Below are 23,972 nucleotides of genomic sequence, written 5' to 3' on the forward strand. Positions count from 1 at the left end.
AGCCAAATAAATACACGTAAACAGCCAGACCTGTCATGACTTAAGCCATTAGACTACTGCTCAGAAACCAAGGACTACATTCATTAATCTCAGCTGAGTGCTCAGTGTTTATTATGGGATAAAGTGTCTCAGAACTCGATTTTTAAAACGATAATTTAATGCTGTGCATACCCAACGCCTTAGGAGGCAAAACCTATATTTACACTTTTTTGGTGGTGGCTCTTAGCCAAAATATTTACTTTTACCAAAAGATGTTATAAATTGATTTTAAAAACATCTTCTGAGTCACTTTTATTTTTAAATCTTCAAGCTGTGTTTAGCAGTTCTAATCCAGATATATTCAGAGTGGGAGGGAAAAAAAACTGATTAGGCTTTAAATACTTGAGAAATAACACAAACTTCAGCAATAAATGAAGCAGTTAAAATAAATCTTTAAAATACTGGTTCTCCCTTGGAAAGAGTGACTTACAGGTACAAACCATTAGTTGTAAGTACATGTATTCTTCAAAAATTTATTTATAGAAACAGACATATTCAAATGTAACACCAGACAAAATCAAAGAGAAAAAGTTGGAATTCAAATGACACCAGGGAATCTCACTTGTACTTTACATTTCTTTGAATAGAATTAGCACCATTAGTTCAGAAATCACAGATTTAATTATAATTGTTTCTAATATATAAAACACCCTATAAAGATATTTTAACTATCTAGTAACAAAGTTCTTCCAAAAACATATTTAAAAATCAATCAGAATTTACCATTTGAAACTGACGAAAATGGTCTAAAAATTGATCCAATTTTACGGCTTGTCAAAGGGAATGAGCCATAATTAGTTTTATTGGAAGAAAGTGCCTGAATTCATTTTCTGGCCTCCTTCTAACTACCAAGCAGGTACAGTAAATTGAATATTACTATAGGAATAAGAACACATCTAAAACTGGTCTTAGAAAATATTTTCCTAGACTATAAAAATACTAAATGGAATACAAAAATTTCAGCATATACAGCAAATAGACTACAGCAGACAAATTTTAAAACATACTTAAAACTATCTTTTACCACAATCATCATGAACATCAAGTATTCTTCTAATAATTTTCCTATGATTCATTGTGATTCAATGTTTATTTCCCCTCACAAGTTTTGTAATAGTGTCAGAACAGACCAAATTCTGTGTTTCTAGCAGAAGTTACTGGAGAAACCATTAAATAATTCTTTGTATTCAACTGGTTCTCAAAGTGCTGGAAGTGCAGTTGTAGTGGAGCCTATTTTTTAGATCAGGGGACAGCAAACTACAGCCTGGGGGCCAAATCTGGCCCCCACTTGTTTTGTTTGGCCTGTGAACATAGCCACACCTGTTCATTTATGCATTGTCTGCGATTGCTTTCATGTTGTAAGAGCAAAGTTGAGTAGTTGTGACAGACTATGTGACAAATGTGGCCTTTTGGTCCACACAGTTCAGATAATTACTATCTGGCCTTTTACAGAAAAAGTTTGTCAACCTCTGTTTTAGATAAATCACTTTAAGAAATTTTTAACTGAATAAGGACAAGGTAAAATTGTCCAAGATTAAGAACATCTTGGCTGAGGTTTGCTGGTTCCATTATACAGTACCATGGCAGGTCAAAAGAATACAAAGTTGGATTGGCAACTTTGGGTACTGAAGTATTATTATTCTGGCATTGTACGCAAAGTCTGGCTATGATAAAGTACCTTATTTTCTCTGAACTGGCCATTTTGTACCAAGCAAATCACATACCAGATTATAGCAACATTCTTACTGTTCAGCCCAAACCACCCATGTGGCTCCCAACACAATTTTTAGCCTCTAAAAATAAAAAATTTAGCAATGGATAGAACTAGAAGTGGATCTTTCCTAGCCCTCTGTATTGGCATAGATTCTACAGTGCTGTACCACATACCCTTTTAGAATCCTTCCCTGTGACATGCATCATAATAATTTGTACTACTGCTGCCCAGGGCCAAAAACATGTCCCTTTTGACAAAGCGGACTAAGTTTTCAAGGGGGCACATGGGCTTGGGAGAATGCTTGTGGTGGTCCTGGCAGAAAGAGGTGTGGAATGTGACGTCAACACCATTGTAAAGAATCCGCACAGAATGTTCGCTGGGCTTTTCTCTGTCTTGCCAAAGCTCAAAGATCAGCCTGGCCGCAAACCTTGGGAACCTGGCTTCTGAAAGGCCCAAGGCACTGAGAACTGGTGACAGAGTGACATCGTGAGCAGAGTAGAGGGCAAAGATCTCTTCTTTCCTGCCCTCGGCAGCTCGCTGCAACCGGTTGACGGTTTGATTCAGGATGGGGTGGGCACCTAGGAGTGAATACCCGAGGTACAGTTTCTTTTCCCGCCTCTCTCTTTCATCCTCAATCTGATGCGTCTTGATCACCTTGAAGTGCTCCATGCCGATACAGCCGTTTCTGGTGCAGGGGAAGCTGACGTTGTGGCAGAAGTGGCAGAGCATGGAGTCCACGGGGTTGGCAGCTCGGAGCTGCTTGGTGGGGACGTCCACGATCTTGGCCATCTCCCCGTAGGTCCTCTCCAGCTGGCTGTTTTTCAAACGTAAGAGGTACTGACGACGCTGCTCCTTTTCCAGATACTGATTTCTCACTGGGCAGTAGCAGTTTCCAGAACAGAACAGAGCACTTGGCTGGTGCCTGAAATAAATCTTCTTCCAGTCAAACTCTGGGAGGAAGCCATAGAGCAAGGCCAGCCCACTTTGCAGGGTTCGGCTTTTCCCAGTGGTTTCTAAATAAAGCTGGTCTGTGGACCAGTCACTGGGCAGGAGTTTGTGCTTCTTTAGATAGATGTCCCTCAGCAGCTGGCCGTTCTGCAAATGCTGCACGACTCCTGAAACACAGGGGACACAATGCTTTCCTTACTACCAGCTTAGCAAAGGGGACGGCAAGGGGAAGTCGAGTTAGCGTCCAACTCCGGCACGTTTTAGAGCAGTGTAACACAATATAATCAAACCCTTTCCCCACCAAATAGAAGTTACAAGAATGGGTTCACATCAACTTGCAAAGGGAGCCTCTCGGGGGTATTCATGCAGGGATGAACAGAGTGGGGCCCTGTCCTCTGGAAGCACAAGGACCATGTGCCTTGCCCCCTCTCTCGACCAGCCCCTTCCCTGGGGAGAGCACTGTGACTGGTAGGCCTCGGGGCGTGGGAATCACCCTGTCGGGGGAGGTCTAGCCTGTAAGTGGCACAGGCCTAAGGAGAGCTTTCTCCCTCCTGCCCAGGGACACAGCATTCCCCAGGGTGCAGGGATTGCTCAGTGAGATCAGTCAGGGAAGGGCAGACTGAGCTTGCCTGCTTGCTGCTTATTCTCCTCACTGCTGGAAAGTTCCCTCCTTGACCCCATCTTCCCCAGTCTGCCCAACCCAACGCTCTCTGCCCATCTCCTGGGTACGTTCCGCCTCATCCTGCTGGGCCTTCTGGCTCAGCGGCAAGGATGCACTCTCCTTATGATTTGGAATAGTCTCCCAGATAGCCAGACAGAATACTTGAGAAAAGCAAAGTGTAGAATAGTATGTGTATTATGCTTCTTCTAAATAAAAAAGAGGGAAAAATAAAAATGTGTATTTACAGTTGCTTGTACTTTACATAAAGAAACTTTGGAACAATGCACAAGAAACTAATATCAACAGTAATCTGGGGACAACAGGGGCACTGAACTTAGGTGGAAGGAATGTGGGTAGAAGAATTTTAAGTTTACTTTTTAGTATTGTTTTAGTTTTGAACTATGATAGTACAATAATAAATTAACTTTTTAAACAATGAAAAAGCCTTATCTTTCAGCAGGAAAACACAATCCAAGACAAAAGCAAGCTCACCCTACAGCCTGCAGGATGTAAGGAAATGCAGTCTCAGTAATGAGTATGAATTCTTTGCGGGTACAACTACACACAGACCGTGTGACCAGTAATGCCATTTATTCAGATGTACAAATGGTGTGAAAAGTTCCACTGCAAAGATGAGACAACTTAGGCTGAAAAGTATGAGACAGAGGGAAATGTGTTGGCCCAGAAAGGGGACAGCTCAGCAAAACACCCAAAGAATGTCTGGGTCCTGCTGTGAATGAAGAGTTTTGTTTTGTTGTTGTTCTTGGTTTTCGGTTTTGGAGACGAGTTCTTGCTGTGTTGCCCAGGCTGGTCTCCAACTCCTGGCCTCAAATGATCCTCCCACCTCAGCCTCCTGACTAGCTGGGATTAGAGGCATGTGCCACCATGCCTAGCTCAGGAAATTCAAGAGCAGAATTCCCTGGGAATTCTGGAGGGACTGGGACAGGTTTTACATTTCCAAAAAAAAAAAAGGCAAACCCTGAGTGATGAACGTTAGGATTCTGTGTCTGGCCGGGGTTCCCCTGTGAGCCTATTTTATTTTCTTAGGTTACACACATTAAAGTTGGAGTGCTTACTGTGCAGCACTGGCCTTTCTCATTTAATCCTCACAAAAAAAAAACCATGAAAAGGTATGTTACTATTATCACCCTCATTTTCCTTATTTGACAGATGAGGAAACCAAGGCCCTGAGCCATTCACAGTTAAGAAATAGCAGAGCTCAAGGCCCTGCCTGGCTCCAATTTTGTGCTCTTAGTCCTTTTTCACAGCACTGTCCCTTACATTTTCATGCAGAAATTAAGTTCTAGCCATTTAGTGCTTCTTATACTTGCCGAACACAGCCTGCATTTTCATGACTCTGTTCCTGCTGTTCCCCTTTCTCTGCCTAGAGAAATCCTCACCTGACGCCTGGCTCCAACTCTATCTGCTTTGTAGAGCTTTCCTTCTTCCTCTCCAAGGTCAAATTAATAATTCTTCCTGTTCCCGTGTGTCACTGGACCTCTATGACAACATGAGCTGCATTCATTGAGAGCCCATCATAGGCTGGCACTGTGCTAGGCACTCTATACATGCTACCTAATCTAATTCACCACCAGCCGTGCCGGGAAGATATTATTCGCACTGTTTTCCAAGTCTGTCTGACTCCAGAGCCCGTTTACTCTCTAAGACCCTGCGGCTTCCAGCATTATAGTTATTTGGCTCCATGTGCATTGCCTGCTGCAACTGGCTCTTTTAGGCCAGGCTAGAGGGTCTTATTCATCTGGCCACCCTCCCACACTCAGCAGCTGCCAGAGCATCTTGAACAGAGCAGGCACTAATGAGCAATCTTATCTTTCATCGTTACTGTGGGGTGCCTTAAGTGTGCCAATTACAAATGATTATTATAACAGCTATGCATTTTTCATGACATTTAAAATAGAAGATAAAAGTGACCATTAAGAAAATGAGGGAACAGGAACAAACAGTACTGCAAAAATGATTTCTAGAGCAATACTAATTTAGAAAACAATAGCGATAATAGATCAGTTGGGAAGAAAGGTCTGAATGAAGGATTATCTCTGGGTGTGTGAGGGCCGCCCCCACCAAGCCTCATCAGGGTATAACCCTGGATCCAGAGACTGCTTCCCCCAACGCTGCTCTCTGCACAGTCATCCTGAGCCTTAGCCAGAGCTGACAGACACTGACCCCCTGGGGACCTTGAAAGATTCTCTCTCTCAAGAATCTGGACTTGTGGGTCGGACAAGGTGGCTCACACCTGTAATCCTAGCACTCTGGGAGGCCAAGGCAGGAGGATCACTTGAGGTCAGTAGTTCGAGACCAGCCTGAACAAGAGTGATACTCCATCTCTACTAAAAATACAAAAATTAGCTGGGCATGGTGGCTCGTGCCTGTAATCCTAGCTACTCGGGAAGCTGAGGCAGGAGAATCACTTAAGCCCAGGAGTTAGAGGTTGCTGTGAGCTAGGCTGATGCCATGGCACTGTAGCCCAGGTGACAGAGCTGTCTAAAAATACAGAGCTGTTTTTTTTCTGTCTAAAAAAAAAAAATCTGGACTTGGAAGTTCATCTCTGGGTGTGGCTAAGACTGGCACTACTCTGTTGACAGATACAACAAAAATAAAACCACCTAGAGAGGTGGGGCCAAGATAGCTTTTTTATTTCCAGTTCCAGTCTCTGGAGGCCTGGTCACACTCTTGATCTTGGGAGTCTGTGAGTCACCCCTGAATCTTTATAATAAATTTCACTTTTTTGTTTGAGTTGGTTTCTGTTATTTACAACCAGAGAGTCTAAGCTGCGGTTCTCACCAAGAGTCATATTGCCTCAGGGAGGGTCTGCAAGTGGAATGATCACAATAATATGGAGAAGGATATTCCTGGCACCTAATGGGTGGGGGCCAGGGTAGTACACAGTCTCCACAAGGGACAACTGTTCTCTGCCCCACATGACTTGAATGTACCACAAGACATTCCCACATGTGAGAAACCTGCGTGACTACTTTAGCCTATAGAATCTAACTCTGGTTTGTTGTGTGTATAAACACAAAACCATTTTTGCATAACATTAACATCCATCAAATTTTCTAGAAATCCAATATAAATTAAGAGATGTCTGTATGTTGCTTTGATCAGAACTTGTTGGAAAAACCACATCCTGACGTGTTAGAGTCACCAGTACAACATCCCTCAGTCATCTGTGTTTGTAGCTGTCAGAGTCACCAATGCACATTGGTACAAGCATTTGATTACTTGATTCAATTTTCTAGTGTAGCTATTCTCAAACATTTATATTAAGTTATATAGAATTAATAATAAATTAGTTTACTTTTACTTGTTACAGTTCAGGTACCTGATATAACATTTTAAAAATTAAGTATAGAGAAAGGGTATATTTAAATTTCATTTCAGGATAGTTGGGAGAGATTGCAAAATATGTGTTAATTGTCTTTCCTAATTTTTCTTCATGAACATGTACTGGTTTTAAAGAAGAAAAAAGGTTATATTTAACTTTCAGAAATTAGCTGTTTAATCAGATGCTTCCTGACTCTGAGTTCCTTGGTGGGGGGGCAGTCCTTACTTACCCCCCCAAGCCCCACAGCACCACCTAGAGGTGTTTGCCGCAAATGCGTGTGCATGGAAGAGCAGGTGGGAGAATACTGAGCGAGTGGCTATCACACGTACCTGTCTGCGTGAGCTCCCCCATCTCGCACAGCGGGTGATTCGGGTAAAGAGGCAGGGAGTTTAAGGGGCTTTCAAAAGAGGCTCCGGATCCTTTTGACATGTGACTAACAAAAGCTTCCAATTTAGGGTGATATGGTTTCCTAAAGAGACAATGCAGAGAATTAGTGGTCCGAAGACTTTTCAGCCTCAGCAAACAATATCCCAAATGTGTCAAGGCCTTTCCTACCCACAATAATAGGTACTGGCTCAATCACTTCTAAATTCAAATTTCATCATTACTTGACCACTGACACCTACACATAAAATCCCCTCGCTATAAGGTCAGCCTGAGTCCCTACCTCGGCTGAACTTGATAGTGAGGGATTCAGCTTTGTCCTCTACCATCCTTTTCCCCAACCTATGCTGCCCTCCTGGGCTCCCTCTCTGGGAGGCCACCAACACCCACACAGCAATCGTGACCTAGGCTGGGAGTTGTCCCAATTCTTCCCTTCCCCTGAACATGTCACCTACACCCAATCTTGCAGATTCTCCCTCCTGGTGTGTGTCCATCCCTTTCTCCTTCATCCCCATGGCCACTCCCTGCATTCTGGCCACAGGCAGCTTTTGTCTGGATGGCAATGGGCTCTTCTTCGGCCTTCCTGCCCTTTAATCATGTCCCACTAATGTTGCCTTCTCCACAGCCACAGGATCAACTTAAAAGGCAACTCGGACTCTACCCTTCCCCATACTGTCCTTTCCATGGCCACCTTCCAGAAGGTGCACAGCCTGTGGCCTGACCTGGCCTCCCTCGGCACTCACCTGGCCCTCTCCACCCTAACGCTGTTCCCTGGCCACTCGGACACACACAGAAACACACCTAGTTCTTTCACACTTCCACCACTTTCTACATGCTACTCCTCCCTCCTAGAAAATCTCGAGCATCCTTCACCTAGGTAACCTTTAATCCTCCATTTTTCCGACCTCTGGTAAATCTCCTTTTAGGAAAATTGTTAACTGAGCAAAATAACCAAGATCTCTGATAGCTCTTTACAGTTCACTGTGCAGTCTTAACATGCAAGGGCTCATTTAATAGGGAGTGGTGATGAATATCAAAAAAACAGTTTATAAGAGATCTGAGATTATCTATATTCCTGCCACAAAGTATATGTGGTCTTTCTTGTCACTAATATATAATTTTCCTGAATAATGAAATGACCTATGAATACATACACCTTTTCCTCAAACAATGAGATGGCCTACAAATGTATATACATTTTCCAGCTGAACAGGAGTGGCCAGATAGCGTAGTTCACAACTAAACTGCATAAGAATCAGCATGAAGAGAGGCAAAGATAAACTGTTCCAATGGCAAACCCCCGCTGTCTGAGAGCCCAATTAACTTTGGCAATGCTTTAAAAATGGCTGCCAAAATGGGTTTATTATCTTTCAAAAACATAAAGCTAAAAAAAGAAAATCCATCTTTTAAAAAATATGTTTTAAAATTAGAGAATGCTAATCCTTACATGTGGTATAGTCTAATAAATCACCCTGGATGGCTACAGGGAATTATGTCTTTCCATAAAAGCAGGGGGTATGTGTGTTGCCTGAGGCTAAAGCACATAAATGTTTGCAAATTGGGAAATAAAATGTCCAGACTGATAATGAGGCTGCTGATAGAAACCCACATAAACAGAGGCCATCCAGCAACAGGAGCCAAACGTTCTGCTCCCGGCCATTATTTTCAGGTTGGTGAGTTTTGAGGATTTGAGAAAGCTTTGCTGCCAATTTTAGAAATGAAAATTTCACTACTGAAAGTGTTTGCTGAGATGTCCCAGGTTTTCAGGGCATCTGACTGCTTAATGATGCTTTGATATCTAACTGCATTCATTACCTTTTTTTTTTTTTTTTTTGGTATAGAAAGTTGAACAGAATAGATAATAAATGGCTGTACCTTTTTAACATGAATAGGACCAGGTGACCTGAGTCCTTAGACCTGTCCTGGATGTGACTACCCAGGCCCTGCCTGCCTGGCCCGCTGCTCCATCCCTAGTGCCCACTGCTCCATCCCTAGTGCCCAGTGGGTACAGAGCACACAGCAGATGCTCCAAAAATAAGCATGATTGAATTCAATTCTGAAGTGTCCCATCCTTGGATGTTTCATGAAAACACCAAGCCTTTCATAATCTGCAGCAATGAATATGGCAAGTTCCCATAGTGTTTATTAAAATATTCAGATTTTGATGAAAATACATTTGGCTTTCCATATCTTTGGGTTCTGAATCCAAAGATTCAACCAACTGTGGATCAAAAAAATATTCAGAAAAAGACCCAATAAAATATTGCAATACAATGATATTAATAAAACATAATACAAATAGACAATATAGTATAACAATAATTTACATAGCATTTACATTGTATTAGGTGTTATAATATAGAGATGACTTAAGGGATAAGGAGATTGTATGTAGGTTACATGCAAATGCGACACACCATTTTACATAAGGGACTTGAGCACTTGCAGAGTTTGGAATCCCAGGGGGATTCTGGAAACAATTTCCTGTGATACTGAAGAATGACTGTATTGAAAATAAAGGCTGCTGTGGGTGAGACTACTAGTTGTACACTAAAACCTATTCTCTTGAGAACTTGATTAGATCCCATTTCTGAGGTCCTAGAGGTTATAGGGAGAGCCGCATGACTAAGTATCCACCAATGGAATGAAGGGATGTACACCACTTCTGGGAGTAGTCCTTGGGATCATGGGTGTACCCCCATCACGTTCTCTTCCTTCCCCCTGGCAACTGTTTAGGCACGGCAGCAACCCAGGCTCAGCCAGGTAGACATCCCCCGAGGATGGTGGGAGCAACAACCTGCAAGGAACCTGGGCCTGGAATGACCAGGCAGAACCAACTCAAATGAACACTAGAACACTCAGCTCAGACCTTCACACAAGGAAGAGCTGAACTTCTCTGTTACTTAATGTATTCTTAAGGCACCTGGTTACAACAGCCTAGCCTTACCCTGACTAATATAGAAATAATTATATCTATGAGAATGAATTTTATTTTATTTATTGTGGCCTCGCTGGAATCTGCTATCATACTGAAGACTGAAAGAATCGAAAGTGTTACTATCTTAAGCCTTCAAGTCATTCACTTCAGAATCCTGTTTACACTTTTACATGCATTATTCACACCTATTTATGCCACAAAGCTAGAGACAGAACCCCGAGGCTAATCCACACACCCATGAGGAAGTCTATTGTGCTTCAGTCATAACCAGAGCGACCCTGTGCAGACGTGGAGGCAAGCAGAGAGGGGGCAGAGACCAGGAACACTGTTAGCAGAACACACAACTCAAACACGTGTACATGGCTGGAAACTGGGATCAATTCACACTAGATTTTCAAATGTTATGCCCATTAAGGAAGTTACCATTTTATATTGCTAATAAAATAAAATTATAAAAAGATAAGCCCAGTGTACTTTTCTCAGTGTTTAGCTTTCTGGATCTTTTTGCTCTGCTAGGTGTGAATAATTGGCCTGCTTGCCTCAGCGATTATAACACCACTCTCCTGACTTCTTCCCTGTTTGCAACTTCAATGTACCCTCCTGGGATCCTCTTCTCTGCACCTATAACATGTTGGTGTTTCCCAAGACTGTTTGGCCCGTTCCTCGCTCCTCGGGTTCTGTCTGTGACACCACTGGAGCCTGCAGCTTGGAATGCCATCAACATGCTGAAGACTCTCAGATAAACCTCTGCCCCCCAGCCAGACAATGCTCTGGAGCCCCAAAACTGCATACTTACTGCCAACTGGAAAGTGTCACCTGAACATTTCATGATAGCTCAAACTAAGCACTGAAGCCTGTACTCATGACTTCCCTCTCATACTCCCTGCTTCTGTGCCCTGTATTCCATGGAGGGGCACCACCACCAGCCCCTGACACCCAATCAGAAACCTGGGCACTGTCCTCCCACCTCATAACCCTGTCCAACCTGTCACCAAGTCCTATTGATCCCACCTTGTAACCTTCTCTTAAAAATCTATCCCCTCTCTCCATCTCTGCTGCTACTCCCTAAGTTCCAGCTTCCATCATTTATTCATTCAACAAACATTTATCATGCTCCCTCTATATGCCACGCACTGGCTGAGGTACTTGGGAGGCAGCAGCAGTAAACAAAAAGAAATAAAAACCTGTGAAATAAAAACCCCTGCTGTCAGGGAGCTTGTGTTCTAGCCTGGGGAAGCAGACAATACCCAGTGAATACCATAAATGTGTGTGTGTGTGTGTGTGTGTGTGTGTGTGTGTGTGTGTGTGTGTGTGTGTGTGTGTTAGCAGTAATAGCCTGTGGCAAAAAGCAGAGTGGGATAAGGGGACATGGGAGACCAGGGCGGAGGGACTGTGCCTTGTCATTTTAACGGGACTGTTCTGAGTAAATCTTATTGAGACGGTGACATTTGAGCAAAGACATGAAGAAGGTGAGAGAACTGGCCATGAAACTATCTGTGGGAAGAGCCTACCAGAGAGAAAACAGTCCGTGCAAAGGCCCTGAGGCAGCAGTGCCCGAGTGTGTGAAGAAAAGACAGCAGTGTGGCAGAAGCAGAGTGAGTGAGGGCAAGGAAAGCAGAGGAGGTCAGGCAGGTCAGGGTGAAGGAAGGGCACACAGGCCATGATTCCAAGCGAAGTCTCTCCTCTGGATCACTACCCCCCTAATAGCAAACACTGCCACCAGCTTCCACTCCATCCTCCACACTGTGGCTGGCGGATCTTCCTCCTTTCATCCCTTCACTCCCCAGCTCCCTGGCAGCCTGCAGCCCACACTCCCTCACTGGGTGTTCGCAGCCTCGGATGACCCAGTTCCTGCCCACCCCTCCTCTGCACGCTCCAGCCTGCGAAACCAACTTGGAGGGCCCCAGCATGAGCCGGCCACCCGCCCACACTGCACAGGTTGTTCTCAGGCCGGAGGGGCCCTTCAGCACCAGCTGCTGCCTGACTTGCTCTTGCACAGCCTGGGGCCCTTTCTCCGGGCAGCCTCCTCTGATCTGCCGCCCTCCCCCCTGCCCCAGGCTGGGTCAGGCCGCCCTCTCCCGGCTCATGCCCCACATGTGATGCCCAAACTACTTCCCTGCTACTTCTCGCTCTTCTTCCACTGCTTTCTCTTCTCTCTCTAATGCTGCTGCTGCTGCCACTGGGGCTGGCCTCCCTTCACTGAGGTCTGGCCCTGTCCCGGGCACCAGCTGTGTCTCCAAAGGTGAGCAGGCCCCATGAAGGCAAGCAGGGCCTCCCTTGTGTGACTCCTCACACCCTACCACCCGCCCCCGCCCCACCAGCCCAGCCACACGCTGCACTTATGGCTGCTCATCCGTGCCCAGCTCTTCCAGCCTCAGGCCCTGCACTTGCCGCTCCCTCCATCTGGAGCACTCTTTCCCGGATCTCCTCAGGGCTGGCTCCTTCACTTCATTGAGGGGCCTTCTCATGTGCCGCCTCCCGGTACATGAGCCAGGAACATGTGACAGTACCAGGCACATGATAGGAGCATAAGACTAAAATTTGTTGAATAAATGCTGATTGAAGTGAATATTTTTTCTTCCTTGGATGTAGAAAAGTACATTTCATTCATATTTATGAATGCAGAAGAACCATTTACTAAACATGGCGTGTCCATGGCCAATAACCTTAGTGCTGGCTAAATGGAGCACTGTGAGGGTTAAAGTGGCACCTTTCTCACAAAGCACATGGCAGTCACAAAGAAGCAGCATCTACTACACAAGCTTTGAGAGCCCTGGGATGTGTCACTGTGGATGGGAACTCTGAGGCAACTGACTTGTAAGGACAAGCAGAGCTGCTGCTTGGTTCAGGTCACTGCGCCCTGCCTGCTGCCCCAAATACTCCCTTTTCACTGGGTCACACAATCGCTAATTTATGGAGCCGAAATAGCACCTGGGAGGACAGCAGGCAGTGCCGGTGACCCTGACCCTGCAGCTCTGGAGGAGTCACCAGCCCCAAGAGGAGCGGGTCCACTTCACTGAGGTTCCGACTCACTCTCCCTCTAGGACGTGTTTATGATGACGAGTCAACTGTCATTGTTTTCAAAGATGGAATTGATTAACCAACATTAATTGGGCATGCACCGTCCACCCTGTTTCCACAAAGGATTTACGGTAGCTTCTAAAACTATGGAACGTCCAATAAACTAAAACCCGGCGAAGGAAACGAGGGCAGAGGCAGCAGGGCAGCTGGTCCCAGGAGCCGAGTTTCTCAGACAGGAGCTCCGGAAATGGCCCCAGCAGAGGGTCCTGCCATTGCTGTGACGGAATGAGGGCCCTGTAAGACCAGCTGCAAAGTGCCGCTTTTGAAGAATGGCCCTGTCGCAGCGAGACAATCCGCGGCGCTACCAGGCTGGCCCTGCGTGGCAGGCTGGCACCCCAGACGCATTCATCAGGATCGCGTCTTCCCCACGCAACGCTCCCCCTCTCCTGACCTCATTCGGTAAACCCTGCTAGGATGTTACGGGCCCCGAGATACACCAGCCGAGGCCTGGCCCATCATTTTGTTGCTAACTGTGCTTCTAATTTTAGGGCCGTGCCATTTCCATAGACATAATTTGCACTCTCTGTTTAATTATTTTTCACCCTAAGGGCTTTCAACTAAGAACAGGCTGTCTCCACTTCCGTGAAAAATTAAAAGGTTGAAATAACATCTGACGTGGCTTTGCAACTGCTAACGCGGATTGCCCTGTGTCATCTCACTTATCCCTCACCCCAACCCTGCGTGGTGAGCGTTGCCATCCCCACCTTAGAGATGGGAGGCTGAGGCTCGGGGACACCAAGGGACTTGCCTGCAGCCTTGAATGCAACAGCTGAGCTGGGGGAGGACTCCTAGCCCAGTGCTTACTGCAGACTGAGAATGGCAGGTTGGGCCTCCAGCTGACCTGGGCTCAAACCTCAGTGTCCCTGCTGGGTTGCTTGAAACAGATGTCCCTGCCTCTGCGGGCCTTAGTCTTTTCAGCTCCACAATCGCATCCACATGCAGGGCTGCTCTGAGGGTCAGGCTCTGGCAAGCGGTACGTGCTCTTCAAACTCAAGTCACTCCCCTGTCCTGTAACTCCCCACTGTACATGATTTAACAGATTCTTGAAAATGACTTTCAGAAAAAGTGCAATTTGCCAGGCACGGTGACCCATGCCTGTAATCGCAGCACTTTGGGAGGCTGAGGTGGAGGATCGCTTGAGCCTGTGAGTTCGAGACCAACCTGGGCAATGTAATATAGCAAGACTACATCTCTAATGACAAAATAAAAGTGCAATTTACCTGTTAGCCACCAGAGTGCAGTCAATTTCTGGTCGCTTTGTTTTAGGAATGACATACAGCGGGTACCTGTCCCCGTGGCGAATGAACACATTCACTGAAACCAGTTTAAAATGATGCGGGGCGTGACCTGTAAGAGACAAGCACATTGTTATCACTCAATAGGTGTCAATTCTTCTAGAAGGGGGTGGGGGAAGTGACCTGGCCATGCCTGTGCATCGGAGGCGGCAGTGAGGGCCACAGAGAGGTTGCAGAGCCCCCGTGGAGGCTGGGTGGGGGCCACCAAATAGCCTTACAAGGCAGGACAGGGGAGCGTGAGGGCTGGTCAACGTCCCAGCCCTCCCGGGATGACAGGATACTCTGGGGTGTGACCGGGGACTGCAAGGAAGTGAAAGGTGCTCACGACTGCTCACGTGGCCTCACGTACACACAGACTAGAAGGAGGTATGCGGATTACTGGGAACAACGACTTCTGCTTTAAGTCTGTCATGAAACAAGGCAGGGCACAAATAAACAAATATTCAACACCATCCTTTGAAATGCTTTCAGAAAAGCAAAACTTGACGTAGAAATCGTATTCTCCCACACACCTTTATGGCAGGACCTAAATCCTGAGAATCTACCCTGAAAAACAGAGTAGCTGAGGGGACTGTCCTAGAGCTCACCAAGGCCACCTTTTCATCTTGCCAATGTCACTGAAGATTGTGATAATGGGAAGCATTTGAGGCGGACGGATCACGAGCCCTGAGCTGTTCAGAGGGTCCTGCTGGGCACTGTGTTACAGATGAAGGCGCCAGGGCCCCAGAACTCATTCACCAGCACAGCCGAGGGGCGACCGCACGATTTGAGCCCTGGCTGTCTTGCCCTTGCCACCGTGCTATGCTGCTTGAAGAACTAGTCCCCAGAGGAGTGTCTGGCCAGGGGCTGCAAGGGCCCAGGGGGAGGCACGGCCAAGCCTACCTTCCATGCTGCGCTCGGCCACGCTTGGGATGTTGCAGTACAAAAGAGCTTCGTAAACGGGGTCTGTCACGGGGGGCTCTGTCACCGGGTCGGGCATGATTCTCTTTCGACTCTTGCTGCTCACTCCATCCTTGGCTGTCGACACGGGGATCAGGTGGACTGCGAGGGAAGCAAAGCAGGTCACGACGCACAGTCATGAGGCGCCGGGCAGCTGCAGGCCCAGCGTGGGGCTGGGCTTCACCCTGAGTATCTGTTCTCCCCCTCAGAACCAGGGTGCACTTCCGTGGAGCAAGACGCCCATTTCCTGCTCAAGAAGTGTGTCCTGAGCCCCCGCTGTGCCCTGCCTCTTTCTCAGAGCCCTTCCCGTGGCCTCACCAGGGTTTTCTAGGCAACACCAGTGGGACCTCCCAGAGAAAAAAAGGGGCCCCGCTCAGGGTGGATCAAAGAACTTACACACTAACAACTTCTGATGGCCTGATTACCCCGTCCTAACGCCCTTCTAATTCCAGTAACAACAAGAAGAAGGAAAACCATTATCACGTATTGAGGACCTGCCAAGTGCCAGGTGAGGGCGTCTGACATACCTCATTTAATTCCATCTGCTTTTTGCTTTGGGGCCCTCAGAGTCCTATCACGGGCAGCTGCTCATTAATCCTCACAAACCCACTTTGCAGAAGAGAGCCAAGGACCAAGGCACACCTGGTGGAGGGAGCCCGTCTCCCGCCCACTCCTCTGACCCCAGGCTGGCTTCCCCAACGCAGTCCTGGGCACCATGTGTGGGTCCTGCAATCTGTTATGTGTGTCCATCTAGCACCCTCTATCCCTTAGTGAACCAGCCCCTCCGCTCCATGTGTGGTCTGGCTGCACTGTCAGTCACAGTGTCCGTACCCCCAGCAGGGGTGGACCTGTGACCAGAGTCAATAAGGACAGTGATGGGGCGACCAGACTTCAGAGAGGTGGTATACAGACACGAGACGGGGCTCTCTCTTCCTCCTGGACGTTGATCTGTAGGAATGGGACCCTGGAGCTGCGCCAGTCATCTGTCCCTCCATGGACACCCTGTCTCAGTGGTCCCCAATCTTGCCATGCTTAGGGAATGTCTATGTAGCATCACAGATTTTCTAGAACTCCCTACACAATAGTTGTATTTTCTGCATCCACCCATTGAGGAAAATAACACAAAAGCAAGTTTGCCCATGGATCTATTTAACTTTAAAAGGTTCATTAATCCTCATAATATATATATACATACATATGAACAATAGCTAAAACAGGAACCAACCACCAATCTAAATCAATTTAAATTCCCTACTGGGGACATTCATTCTATTTTATAGAATGAGATGTTCTTTTTTTTTTTTTTATTTCGGCATATTATGGGGGTACAGATTTTAAGGTTTCAATAAATGCCCATATCTCCCCCTCCCCCCACAAGTCTGAGTCTCCATCATGACCACCCCCCAGATGGTGCACATCTCACTCATTATGTATGTATATACCCACCCCCCTCCCTAGAATGAGATGTTCTTATAAAATAAAAAAAATTTAAAAATTCCTTACTTTCTTTTACAACTTCTTCTACATAAATATTTAAAACTTCCCTTTGGCAAACAGATGCCATAAACACATATAAAAGACAACAATACACTGAAAGAGAAATATCTGCAACATAGGTAACAGACAAATGATTAACATCCATAGTACATAAGAGCCCCTACAACTGAAAAACTATTAAAGGATATAAACAGGCTATAGAAAAATAAATACCAATGCCAATAAACATATAAAAAGGTGCTCAATTTTATTCAGAATTAAAGAAATATAAAACAAAGCAACAATGGGATATCATTCCCCCCCCCCCATCAGACTGGAAAAATGTTTTAATGATAATATCCAACACTGGCAAAGGTGTGAGAAACCTGACGCTTCCAAACACTGCAGGCGAGAGTGGAAATTGGGACAACCTTTCGGAAGGAGAGTTTGGCAGTAGCCACCCGAGTGTTCTCTGCGTGTTATCACTGATCCCATTATTCTACACCTCGGAATCTGCTCTACAGAGATATAAACGCCCATGCACAGATACGTGGCCACAGAGATTCCCTGCAGGCCTGTTTATCATAACAAAAAGGGAAATGGCCTACACATCCATCACTAGCAGAAAGAATGTTACATCCATACTGTAGAACTCTCCAGTTAAAAAGAAGGGAAAAGAATCAAAGGTAAATTATGTGACATGAATAAACCAAGTCACTCGATATTGGTGTATTAATAATTCTCTTTAAAGAAAAAACAAACTATAAATGTATGACTATACAGGCATTTGTTTATTATGTAGACGTACTCGAAAAATGTCTAGAAGGTTATCCATCACAACGCAGCAGTGGTTTCCTCTTGGGAATGGATGGAATGGAGTGTGAAGAAGTATTTTTTACTTTTTTTCACAAGTGTCTATATTATGTATCCACATACATACATATACACATACATATGTACAGTCACGTGTCACTTTACCACAGGAATACATCCTGAGAAATGTGTCATTAGGTAGTTTCGTCGTTGTTCAAACATCATAGAGTATACTGACACAAAACTAGATGGTGTAGCCTACTACACACCTAGGCTATGTGGCATAGCCAATTGCTCCTAGGCTGCAAACCTGTACAGCACGGTATTGTACTGAATTCTGTGGTCAACTGTGACACAGTAGGAAGCATTTGTAAATTTAAACATATCTAAACACAGAAAAGGCGTGGTAGAAAAACTGTATCATAATATGGGCCCACTGTCATTGATGGAAACATCGTTATGTGGCACATGACTGTGTGTATGTGTGTATATATATATATATGTATATATATATATAGTGAACATATGTTAATATATCCTATATATATAAATTTACATATATATCTATAATGTCCAGGTGCACTTTTTAAAATAATAAACATATCTGCATTCATTACTTATGTTACCAAAACAATGATCACAGAGCTATAGAATTGGAATTTGAGAATTTTGAGTTTTACCAACTCAAAATTAGCCCTTTGGTTGCTCCCAGAGTCACATTCTTCCTCAGCAGGTAGAAAGTGCTAGAAGAGTTAACATACAGCCCAGGTATCAGAGCAAGGGGATATGGAAAATCAGATGTCCTAAGGCAGTGCCTTATGACCTGGCCCTTCTGGCTGGTGACAGAGGGACCCTTGGTCCCTGATGCTGCTTTTTTATGAAATCTACCAAATCCTGGCCCCTTGGCCATGCCTGTGGGCACACTCCATTGGGGCCTGGGCAGGGAGAAGAGCAGCTCAGGAGCCAGGATAATATGGGGCAGAGGGGCACAGGTGGGGACCCTGGGTATCCCAGAGTTCCCACAGTTTGCTGGTTTATCTGTAAGCACATGGGGTGAGGCCTGTTGGGGCTGTCACTTGGGAACCATGGTGGTTGGGTGTACATGACCCACCCATGACCCAAGGAAGCAGTGGTTTGAAAACCACAGATAAAGACCAGATAATGATTGGAACAAGAACTTCTGTCCAGAAAGATTTTATCTGGACTTCTTCTGGCATCTGGGCAGTCAGCCTTGTCTACCTGTTCAGACTGTGAGATCGCCCTGTGCTATTATTGGTGTAAGTCACCAGGATGCACTGTCAGTCCAGGAGGGGCTCTTCAGGTGTTCTCCACACACCAGGCATTTAAAGGAGGTTCTGATGCCTACAAGCCATGGACAGAGAAGTCTCCCAGCTCCATCTGACCCCACACCCCAACTTGGTTCTCATTGTTCTGAACTGCTCAGAGCCGCCTCACCCCCACGAGATGTTTCTCACCCATTCTCTTCCATTTACTTGCAACTCTACCCTCAGTCCTGCTCTGCTCCCCAAATTTGGCCAATACCGTAAGTGATCCTGGGGGTCCTCCTGCAGGAAGCCCACCCTGAATCCGCAGGCAGTTTCCATGTCCTCTTCTATGAGCCCACCCCGTTCCTGCTGCTGTCACACCTCAAACCACAGTCTGTGTAAGCAGGGGTAACCTGGTTTGTCACCCCACCATCCCAAATGTGCAGAGGACTGGGACTCAGCCTCTTCCAGGTTTATGTCCCCCACTGACTTGCAGAGGACGGGCCATCCAGAAATGCTTGCTGAACTGAGCCAGGCACCGTGCTCCATGCTTCTGATGAAGCTCACTGAATCCTCACATGGAGCCCTGAGGGTTGCCTAACCCAAGACAGGCCTCCCAGGGAAGACCCCAAGTGAGCCCAGCCAGGCTGAGCCTGGAAGGATGAAATGAAGCCGGCTACATGGAGGGGAAGGGGAGAGGAGGGAGCCAAACACAGCAGACAAGAGTCAGAAGGCTGGCTCCAGGTGTGCCTTGGGTCCCCTGTGGGCTGAGGAGGAACCTGGGGAGCAGGCCCTGGGCTGGAGGCTGCCTCGGCCAGGCGCTGTGCAACTTGCCACATTAGCCCTCCGGGCTCACCTTGCTCACCCGGACAAAAGGGCTGAGGGACAGCTGGACTATAGGACCCTGCACCTCCCAACAGGCTCTGCCCAGGTCCCCAGCTCCTCCAGCTGCTGACCCCAAGCAGAAGACAGCAGCTCAGACATCACAGGACAAGAGAAAGGGACTGTGGGGGCATCAGAAGGAACAGTGAGCAGATAAAGAGATGGGAGGATAAGGGGTTTCACTATGTAGGTGGGAAAAACCCAGGCATCTAAACAAGCGCCCTGGGGCCACTATGCCACCATGACCAACATGATCACAGAATAAGACACAGCTATCATTGATGATTAGCTCTGTCCCGACAGGCATGCAATTTCTCCTGTGGTGGTGTGGTTACCAAGTAGGCAGGAACACTTCCATAAGCCACCTGTGACAAGTCTCTCGCTGACGGCTGCTTGTCCCACTCAGCTCACCTGTGATCACTCTAGTCTCGCCCACACATCTACGCTCCTCCATATAAAGATCACGACATGGTCTCCGTTTCAAAGAAATGGCAGAGAACATGACCTCTGAGGCATCTCCTCGGCCCCCTCACTCTCAAGAGCAGCCAACCACAAACTTCTTCGAATCTCAAGTCAAACAGCCAGGTGCTGCTCCACCGCCCCGTCCACCGCCCCCACGGCGACTCCACGGGGACTACTGCACGTTTTGCAGCCCTGACTAGGACCTAAACCAGCCTGACCCCCTCTGCCTTTTCTAGCTTTGGATCTCAGGAAGAGTAACCGCAGCAGGTGACAGACTGTAGGCAGAGGCAGGTCACGGGACTTGCCCCAAGTCCCCCAGGCCTGGTGTTTACGCACCTGTGCATCTAGACACCCAACATTTACTGAGCACCTGCTGGGGGTTCCTCGGAGTAAGATGGACAAAGCCCCTGCCCTCATGGAGCTCACAGCCCACTTGGGGAGGACAGGCAGACATTATTTTATAAATAGGAAAAGGAAACAAGAAAGTATAGGGACCTTAAAGAGAAAACAGCCACCTCAGTCATGGTGTCTTCTGCTCTCCCTGGACATGGGTCTGGGGGTGCAGCTACAAGAATATTGCTGTGAAGACTTGGATATAAAGGCAATACTGGGGTCCGTGTGCAGAGGGTTCACATGGGGCACTGTTGGCAGGTGGGCAGAGGCTCACGTGGAGGGTGTTGGCCCCGTGGGCACAGGCTCACGTGGCGGGTGTCAAACCATGGGCAGAGGGCTCACATGGGGGTGTGGGCCCATGTGCAGAGGGCTCATGTGGCGGGTGGCGGGCCGTGTGCAGAGGGCTCACGTGTGGGTGTGCCCGTGAGCAGAGGGCTCACGTGGGGGGTGTTGGCATGTGGGCAGAGGGCTCACATGTGGGTGTCGGGCCATGTGTAGAAGGCTCACGTTGGGGGGGGGGTGTGCCCATGGGCAGAGGGCTCACGTGGGGGGTGTTAGGCCGTGTGCAGAGGGCTCATGTGGGGCTGTTGGCCCATGTATAGAAGGCTCACGTGGGGGGGTGGTGTGCCCGTGGGCAGAGGGCTCACATGGGGGTGTTGGGCCGTGGGCAGAGGGTTCACGTGGGGGAGGTGTGCCCATGTGCAGAGGGCTCACGTGGGGGAGGTATGCCCGTGGGCAGAGGGCTCACGTGGGGTGTCGGGCCGTGTGCAGAGGGCTCACATGGGGGAGGTGTGCCCGTGTGCAGAGGGCTCACGTGGGGGGTGTGCCCCTGTGCAGAGGGCTCACGTGGGGGTGTCGGCCTGTGGGCAAAGAATGACAATCAGAGAAAGACAGTGAACATTTAGTAAGAAAAATTTTTAAAAAGGAAATACTGGGAAGTTACTATGAACGGTCAATAAAGCCTCGAGCAAAACACAACCTAATCAACAGGGCTCAGTAGCAAACACTATAAGCTTCTCTAGAGGCAGATAGCTCATCTTGAGACATCACCATCTCATCATCTCATGATGATTTGCTTGTTTTAACTTCTGTTTGTTCTACTGATGATCCCCATAGAATAGAAGGAAGGAAGGGGAAGGGCAGAGGCTCAGGGTCAAAGCAAAACAGCAGGTTCCAGGCCACAGCCCCTGTGCGGCCCTTGCAGGTGGGGCCGCCTTAGTTACTCCCACAGCTCAGTTTGATTAGCACAAGTCCAGTGTCTTTCCTCCAGGATGCCAAGACAACACCCCTGGTCCCAGCTCACCTGTCCACACTGAGGCCCTAGCATAGCCAGAGGACAAAAGTCTACCTGCATACCTGCCCTTCTTCCACCAGCTCTCACCTTAGGAACCTGTCATATGCAAGCTCCTCACAGGCGCCCCCATGCCTGGGTCAGCTCATGGCCCCTCCCTTCCTATAGTGGAGACAGCTCCATCCTCCCTTGGGAGCAGCTCCTTCCCGCACGCCAACCCCATGGCCCGGTGGGAGCTGCCATGTTGCTCCTCCACGACCCTGTCCTTGGCGTGAAAACTGGTCCAGCGATGGGGACCTGACTCTAGGCAGCTGTGCCAATAAGGGCCCTATCCAAGAAAGACAGGCTGTCCCATGTGGAAGACACTGTTTTACAGTGGGATTGTCAGGTAACCTCCAAACCCCTGCCTCCCACTATCCTAAGCTTGTGTGATTTGCTGTCAGCTCTTCCTCTGATCACACAGGCACTGGACAGATACAATTAGGCGTCAGGGACCCACAGTGTCCCAGTGAACGTGAGCACGGTGGGGCCAGAGTGTTGGCTACACCAGCAAGAACCTCTTGGGGTCAGAGTCCAGCCCCACTATCTGCTTTTTACTTTCCTAGCTCCAGGGTCTGCCTTGCCCTTGTTGGGACCTCAAATCTGGGCTGTCACCTCTTAGGGGACCATAGTCACCTCTTCCTTGGGACTCCACTGAAGGTCTGTGTCCTCAGTTGCCCCTGCTGCTGTGACTGTCTGTGGTTCTGAATGCAGGGAGGTGGCCTGGGGCTGGGGGCTACACATGAGCCATATCATCACAAAGATGTGGGCTCAAGTCCTAGCTCTGTACTTCCTAGCTGTGTGGCCCTCTCTATGCCTCATTTCCTTCATCTGTCAAATGTAAATGGTGATGCCTATACATCAGGGTGGTGGCAAGGATGACTTGAGATGTCACCTTCATGGAATATGGTAAGGGATCAAGAAATACTATTTTCCACATCTGCTCCCTTGATGTGATCATTCCCATTTCTTATAGGCTCTTAAAAGGTGTCCCCTTCAACTTGGGATCAGGAAGAGATGCTGAACCCCTGTGTCCACACCCTTCACAGAAGCTAAGACACCTGCCCTGCCACTTAATTCCTCCAATTCCCCCTCCCAATAGTCCAAAAGGCTCCTAAATTCCCTCTTCTTCACAGGCCTGCCAAGGAATAGTGATGTGCTCAATTCCCACAATTCCCTTAGTGCTCTTCAACCCACCAATTTGTCTTAAATGTTCACCCTGCCTCTACCCCATACTGAATATGGACATGTGTGCTGTCATTGTCGAGTGCAAACCAGAACCACAACAAAGATCTCACGGTTCTGTTATCTGCCTTTAGTCACTGCTTTGAAAGGCTGGGCAGCATGTTAGACATTTGGAACGTGAAGGGCCAAATCCACATTTGCAGCCTGTGAGATACTTGGTTTTGCATAGACAAGACTAACCGAACAGTTGAATCCACTTTTCCCTTTTTGACCTATCCACTCTGGGCCATAATATAATACCAACCTTTCTTGTTTTCCTCATTCTTAATGTTGCCTCGTGGAGAATCATGTTAGGTAAGAATTTGGGAAGTGCTTTTGCTAAGTCTGGTAGCACTCAGGGAGCCAAGAAACCATGGCTGGGGACTCGCGGTGGCCCAGCATGTCCTGTCAGGCTGGAGCTCTCCCACCAGGCCATTTGCAAGCTCTGGGCTCCACCCCGCCTGACCCCTCCCTCCCACACTACTGCTGGGACCCACAACCACCCACTGCCACAGCTCGGGGTTCTCACTGTGGCCTGGCATGAGCCCTGCTTCAGCCTCCTGGGGGAGGGTCAGGAAACCCCACTCTCCTCTGGAAGCCACTGGTAACTGGCCTCACCCTAACATGTCCATTAGATTAGAGAATGCCAACACCAAAGACTCTATGTCATGACAGAAACTAGAAAAGACAGAGATGTCCAGCCCTGGAAAAGAACTATGAGAAGACCGTGCCTCTCTAAGCTTCCTGGCCCTGGATCCCCCACCCTCCCCTTTGAGAATCTG

At 47.5% G+C, this 23,972-nt stretch overlaps 1 protein-coding gene across 1 annotated transcript in view; it reads right to left on the bottom strand.

The window, feature by feature from the left end:
* Positions 1–500: 500 nt before the first annotated feature.
* PXYLP1 (2-phosphoxylose phosphatase 1) overlaps positions 501–23,972 on the bottom strand; it is a 58,543-nt gene continuing 35,071 nt past the window's right edge. Inside the window, exons 3-6 of the mRNA XM_012762310.2 lie at positions 15,289–15,447; positions 14,332–14,458; positions 7,038–7,177; positions 501–2,868 (exon numbers count right to left, since the gene is read on the bottom strand). Coding sequence (XP_012617764.1) covers positions 1,931–2,868; positions 7,038–7,177; positions 14,332–14,458; positions 15,289–15,447 — 1,364 coding nt within the window. The 3' untranslated portion in view covers positions 501–1,930. The remainder of the gene's footprint in view (positions 2,869–7,037; positions 7,178–14,331; positions 14,459–15,288; positions 15,448–23,972) is intronic.

The sequence above is a fragment of the Microcebus murinus genome, chromosome 1, assembly GCF_040939455.1.
Source record: "Microcebus murinus isolate Inina chromosome 1, M.murinus_Inina_mat1.0, whole genome shotgun sequence".
NCBI classification, from domain to species: domain Eukaryota; kingdom Metazoa; phylum Chordata; class Mammalia; order Primates; family Cheirogaleidae; genus Microcebus; species Microcebus murinus.